Source organism: Dryobates pubescens, chromosome 27 (genome assembly GCF_014839835.1).
Source record: "Dryobates pubescens isolate bDryPub1 chromosome 27, bDryPub1.pri, whole genome shotgun sequence".
Classification (NCBI taxonomy): domain Eukaryota; kingdom Metazoa; phylum Chordata; class Aves; order Piciformes; family Picidae; genus Dryobates; species Dryobates pubescens.
In genome coordinates, this window is record NC_071638.1 from 2791361 (window position 1) to 2798249 (window position 6889).

Sequence of the window (6889 nt, forward strand, 5' to 3'; positions counted from 1 at the left end):
CTGGCTCTCTGTTGGACTGTCTCCAGTAGTTCCTTGTTCTTAAGCTGGGGAGCCCAGTACTGGATGCAGTACTCCAGACGTGTTCTCACCATGACAGCACAGAGGGAGAAAAGAATCTCCCTCAATCCAAATGCACCCCAGGATGCCATTCACCATCTTGTCTGCAAGAGCACATTGCTGGCACATGGTGAATTTGTCTACTAGGACTCCCAGGTCCTTTTCCCCAGAGCTGCTTTCCAGCAGGTCAGCCCCCAACCTGTCCTGACACATGGGGTTGTTCTTCCCCAGAAGGGCTCTATCTACGCTTGCCCTCGCTGACACATCCATCTCTCCAGCCTGTCCAGGTCACACTGTTCAACTGTGTGTTCTCTGCAGTCAGTTTAATCTGTCTGCTTGTGGTCAATAAGGGAGCTTGAAGCTGAATGGAAAAATGGCTGTATCACAGCAGGCATTTAAGAAACAGATCAGTTTTATGTGACTAAATAAAGGCCAGCTGTTTATGGAAAACGGTGCAGGATTCCTCCTTTGTACTCCTTGGTTACCATGCAAAGGCCACAAACATTTCAGTGGAGCCCCAGATTGATGTTCTCTGAATACAAGCTTCTGTATGTCAGGACAGAAAAAATGTACCCAGAGTAAAACTCCAATGAAATTGAAAATGAATGTTGCATTCTATGGCTGCAGAAGATAGGTAGATGTTGCTGGACCAGGCACATCCCCTTAATGCAGTCTGAGGTGCAGATCTGTAGCAGTACCCTTGAACAGGTCAGTGAACCTTGATCCAGGGGACCCAAGTGCCAAGTTTATTCTGCTTCCAAAGTAGTGCATCTAGTTCTGCCCAGCTACTTTGTTAACACGATTTAAAACTGCAGCTTACTGTTCATGGCACTGTAGAGGCCACTGCTCGCTTTCCTTCCCTGTCTGACCAGCACACCCAGCCTTCATTTTCAGCTGACCCTTGCTGTGGCCAGAGTTCCTGTGACAGGGCAAGCCCCAGGGAACCTCTTCTGTTTGCCAGGTCACACTCTTAGCAAATAAAAAGTCCAAAAGTAAACTCAGTTGAGTTGATGTTGAGTTGCTGGAAGGTGTCCAGAGGAGGGCAACAAAGCTGGTGGAGGGGTCTGGAGCACAGCCTTATGAGGAGAGGCTGAGGGAGCTGGGGTTGCTTAGCCTGGAGAAGAGGAGGCTCAGGGGAGACCTTGTTGCTGTCTGTAACTACCTGAAGGGAGGTTGTAGCCAGGTGGGAGTTGGTCTCTTCTCCTGTACCAACTTGTGACAGAACAAGAGGACACAGTCTCAAGCTGTGCCGGGGGAGGTTTAGGCTGGATGTTAGGAAGAAGTTCTTCACAGAAAGAGAGATTGCCCATTGGAATGGGCTGCCCAGGGAGGTGTTGGAGTCACCATCACTGGAGGTGTTTAAGAGGAGCCTGGATGAGGCACTTGGTGCCATGGTTTAGTTGATTAGATGGTGTTGGGTGATAGGTTGGACTGGATGATCTCAAAGGTCTCTTCCTACCTGGTTAATTCTGTAAATGTTTCTGTAAATTCTGTAAATTATTTTGCTGCTGAGGCAGACCCAAGCTGCAGAATGCAATCTTAAGGATAGAAACTGGCTTTTTGGGGGTTCTGCAGCACAAGATTGGAATATGTGTCCAGGTAAGCACACAATGATGCATAAGTACAGTTTTAGAAGGGAGCTGCACGGTTTGCTGGGCAAATACATACCAGCGTCTGCATTTGAACATTTAAAGCAGTTGATCTGTAGGCAGCAGTTGTGGTTAACTTTCAGAGTGTGACTTCTCCAGCCATGCCCATTTCAAAGGGATGGTGAAGGGGGAGTAGCAGGAAGAAAGTTTCAAAAGTGAGACTTATTGTTCTTAGCACTTCTTTCCTTTAGCACACAAAAGTCTGAGCGCTGAGGCTTGCAAAGAAGCTTGCATGGTGGTCCTTTTGATCTAGCTCCAGCCCTAAAGCACTGCTGGGGGATCTCGGTGCCGACTTGCTGCCACCTGCTGCTCATTCTTTGGAAGGAACCCACTCGGCTAAGGGCAGCGTTCACAGTGCTGGACTGCGTGCAGGGCTGCTGCCCCAAACGCTTGCTGTGGGCACTGCTCTCCAGTTACTGTTTCCAGGGGCTACGGTGTGCTCTTCTTGTGTGGGCTCTGAACGATGCCTTGGATCTTACGGGTATTTTTCCCCCAGAATAAATAAGATTGCCTGTCTTAATCCTTGTGCTTCAAGTTTGGAGAGACCTGATTTTCCCAGGGTGGGGAGAAAAGTTACATTTCAACTACTAGAGATTAGTGCTGGCCTTTCTAGCCTGAACACAAACAGAGCTGCGCTTTCTGTGCGTGTCTAAAGAAAGTATTTGCAGCTGCTTATCAGGTCTTCCACATTCACCTGCTTTACTCCAGCTGCTGGAGTTGTATGAATATAAGGGAATCTCAGCAATTGCTTGTGAAGACAGGTTTGGGGTCTTCAGTATGCTAAAGAAATCTTCCAGTCTGACTATTGCTCTACCAAACCAGTGCAATCTATTCGCTGCCGTTCAAGAGAGGTTAACGAACACTCCGGCACTGACTTTGTGTAATTATTAGTGCCACAAAACCAGGAGACTTTGTAGACATTACTCTGGATCTTTCTCTATTGACAGAGAAACGGTTCTTCAGGCGTTCGAAATCGGGTGACATCCTCACCAAGAACCCCGTGGTGCGATCCAAAAGCTACAACAACCCCCTGCTGACGCCGGTGGCCGAGTATGAAACCGAGGGCATGGCTGCCAACGGAACGGGCATCCGGAGGCACTCCGTTTCAGAAATGACCTCCTGCCTGGAGCTCCAGGGCTACTCCAACCTCACCACCATCATGGACAACGGGTCCAAGAGCTCCATGATGGCCACAAAAAGCTCACTGTCGGGAGACCAGGAGAGGCCCAACGCTGGGTCAGTACAGTGCTCTAGCAAACTCAGCGCAGCTGAGCAACAGAAAGGACTCTTCCACTTGGTGGATGATCCACACAGATCCTTTGAGCTGGACAGGGACCCTTCCTTGATTCCCATTCCCTCTTCCAGCCCTGAGAACATAGTGGATCAGATTTTGGAGTCGATCGACTCTGATTCTGAAGGCATTTTTATTGATTTTGGGCAAGGCTGTTCCAGCTCATCAGCATACAATGTGGATGTGAACAGACAGAGCATCATGTGAAAGACACTGGGAGACAGACCTTGGGTTTTAATATTCTATATGAAAGTTACTATGTGCTGAGTTGGACTATGAGCAAGCTACATGTCCAGAGCAGAGCCTCTCTTGTGGGTCATCTCAGCTGTACTGAAGTACAGGAACACAAGTTTACAAGCAGGTAGGAATCTGCTGCAAGGGGGGGAGAAGCCACAACCACTTCTCCCTTTCACTCTGCAGGCAGATTTCCTCCTGTCTTTATAAACTTAGGGGTTCACAACTTTGACAAGTGTCTGGTACAGTGCTCCCAGCACAGCTGGCAGCGTTTGTCCGGTAAAACAGCCTCGCAAAGGGTTGCGCTGACTTCCCATTGTCTCAAGAGTTTCCCCGCCCGTGGCAGGTTGCTCTCGGAGTGGTAACACTTCAGCCAGAGTGAAAATGTATCCTTTTTAAAAAGAACCAAACCCCCAGAGGCTGTGGGCCTTCATGCCCCAGGGTACAGTGATAAAGAAGTCTCTTTTAACCTTTCTCTTGTACATCTTGTATGCACTTCTTTGCCTGACGATGAGTTCTCGAAGAGAGGCGAATAAACGGAAACGTGCTGCCTGATGTCACACGATGCCTCATGTCTCATGTTCTGTTTCACAGCTAGTGACTTGTGTCTGTGAGAGAGCTGCCTTGAAACTGCCTTTTTAAGGCTGTGTTAATTTGCTCTGTCCGTAGCACTTCCGAGACATCTCTGCACTGCTGACTGCTGAAGCGAGCGCTGTACGGAGAGATCCCAGCAGAATTCAGCTGACTTGCTTCCTCAATAAAGGAAAATGCAGCCTCTAGGTGGAAGTCCTCAGTATATATTTATGTTCTTAACGAAATACAATAATGCAAGTACTCTTAATTATGTGTTGGATGTGAACAGACTGATGTGGTATTTGGGGAGTTTGAACCTCACGGCTCATCTGATCCCAGCTCTGTGTTTCGCCCTCACAGCAGCATGGTGTTGTAAGGGCTGTACCAGTAGTCTGACAGAGGATTGATGCATGTGATACCTGGGTGAAATCCTGCTGCATGATCAGATGGTTTCACAGTGAAGAAAGAGCTACTTCAGGTCACTTTCTGAAGGAGTCGGGCAGTAACTCCTGAGCTGCTCAGCAGAGACTGGTTGTGAGTTTGCTGTGGCAGTGCCTGGTGCTTAGTTCAGATGCTCAAGGACTCCAGCTGTGCTCAGCGCTTGCGCTGCTGACCCCAACAAGTGCCAAACTCTTCTCCAGGCTTTATGTTCCTCCAGGCTTCTATGTTTACTGGTCGATGGTTGGCTGAACATGAGCCTGCAGTGTGCCCAGGCAGCCAAGAGGGCCAATGGCATCCTGGCCTGCATCAGGAACAGTGTGGCCAGCAGGAGCAGGGAGGTCATTCTGCCCCTGTACACTGCACTGGTTAGGCCACACCTTGAGTCCTGTGTCCAGTTCTGGGCCCCTCAGTTTAGGAAGGAGGTTGACTTGCTGGAAGGTGTCCAGAGAAGGGCAACAAAGTTGGTGAGGGGCTTGGAGCACAGCCCTGTGAGGAGAGGCTGAGGGAGCTGGGGTTGCTTAGCCTGGAGCAGACGAGGCTCGGGGGTGACCTTATCACTCTCTACAACTACCTGAAGGGAGGTTGTAGCCAGGTGGGGGTTGGTCTCTTCTCCCAGGCAGCCAGCACCAGAACAAGAGGACACAGTCTCAGGCTGCACCAGGGGAGGTTTAGGTGGGATGTGAGGAAGAAGTTCTATACAGAGAGAGTGATTGCCCATTGGAATGGGCTGCCCAGGGAGGTGGTGGAGTCGCCATCATTGGAGGTGTTCAGGAGGAGACTTGATGGGGTGCTTGGTGCCATGGGTTAGTTGTTTAGGTGGGTTGGATTGGTTGATGGGTTGGACACGATGATCTTGAAGGTCTCTTCCAACCTGGTCTATTCTATTCTATTCTAGGCTCAAGACCCCACTTCTGATACTCACTTCCTTTGGCTTCACTGCTTGATATTCCAGAAATTGTGAGCTCAGTCTTTTGTAACCAGCTGTTTCACTGCTGGAGCTTTCCATTTCTGGAGAGATGTGCAGGTTCCATACCATATGGACATTTAAGAACCTCAGAAGTCAGCTGAGGAATGAGCCCCAGAAGTGACACAGGGGGTTGATGTCTGTCTTGCTTCTCTGTGTTTCACATGTTCAGCTGTGAATCCCCTACAGGTAGGCCCTCAAGTTAGCTCATACTTAAACATTTCTTTTACACAGAGCTTCTATGGCCCAACAGTTTCAAACCTAACAGCCAGGGAACACACCTGGATGGGACTATCCAATACAGGGCAGAGTCAGAGCAGAGGGACTTAACACCAGTGGGCAGAAACCCAGGTGCAGCAGAACATAGCCTCAGCGAGAGCAACTCCAGTGCCTGCAAAAGATCTTTGAGGTCAAATAAATGAAACATCTTAGGATGCAGAAGTCTAACTAGCCATCTGGATATGCAGCTGGAAGTTGCAGATTATCAGGTTTCACCCATTTGGCTGCTCCCTGGCCAGGGCAATGCCTGTGCAGGCCTGCTGTTGTGCACCAGAACGCATCCAGGAGTACTTCCCTCCTGGTGGAGCTGAGTATGTTGGCATCTGGCTTGTGTCTGAGGTCTATCAGGTTTCTACCAGCTGGTTGGTGCTGTTTGCCCACCCTCTCCAAGCTGGGAGGTATGATGAGCCCCTGGTCTCAAGGCATGTTTGGTGCCACATTTGGCCTTGTACACACCACAGAGAAGAGAGGAAGTCTTGCTGAACTTGGACCCAAAATATTCCAGAGCTGTTCTAAAGTGGTACAAGCCCCAGTGCTGACACGATGTTGCGGCTGGAAAAGACCTTAAGATCACTGAGTCCAACCATTAACGATTCTATGATTCTAACTCTACCATGTCTGTTGCTAAACCATGTCCCTCAGCACCACGTCTCTGTGTCTTTTGAACACCTTCAAGGGATGGGGATTCACCCACCTCCCATTTCTAACTCTTAAAGTGTGCTCTATAGGGCTAAAGCTCTAGCAGCAGAAATATCTAATGCAGGGTTTTATGAGCAGTGTGTAGACCAAGGCACATTCACCTGGACCAGATTGGAGAAGGGCACAACAGCAAAGCAACACCCAGCCTAGCCCTGGCCTGTCCTGCCTTGCCCTGCCCCACCCTGCCCCCAAACTGCAATTGCCAGGCTTGAATGAATATTTAAGGAAGTTTGGGTTCAACCCTGTCAGGATTCCTTACCTGTTACTAAGTGTTGGGATGTTCTGCAAGTGCTGCTGAGATGAAGTAGGCTTGTACTGAACCTCTTTAGGATGGCAATCTTGGTTGGCTTCAGCTGAAGTTAACCTGGTGATGCTATAATGGAGCAGGCTGTGGTTTAGAGCTCGCTGAACTAAACTTCCTCTCTGCTGCCAAATCCGTTCACAAAAGTGCTTTGTCTGCTGTGGCAAAATTCTCCTGCTGGCATCACCACTGAAGGAGTAAATGTGGTCTGACTTTAAGGGGTTCAGGCAGCCATTTCATGACAGCAGGCTTGCTATGAAGAGCCTGAAAAGCTGAAGGCAGAGTTAAGTTCCCTGTTGCAACAGCACCAGGGTGGCATTTTGTGTCTCCTTCCAGATTCTACTAAAATATGCAGGCAGATAAGACCGCAAACTGAAAAGCTGGGTGTGGGTCTAGCTAAT

General features: G+C 49.2%; 1 protein-coding gene across 5 annotated transcripts in view; it reads left to right on the forward strand.

Moving 5' to 3' along the window:
• Positions 1–3582, forward strand: part of PRR5 (proline rich 5) — a 120951-nt gene extending 117369 nt beyond the window's left edge. For all 5 annotated transcript variants that reach the window (XM_054173821.1, XM_054173824.1, XM_054173825.1 and 2 more), the window contains one exon: positions 2654–3582. In XM_054173821.1, the coding sequence (XP_054029796.1) occupies positions 2654–3204 (551 nt within the window). In that variant the 3' untranslated portion in view covers positions 3205–3582. The remainder of the gene's footprint in view (positions 1–2653) is intronic.
• The last annotated feature ends 3307 nt before the right edge of the window (positions 3583–6889 follow it).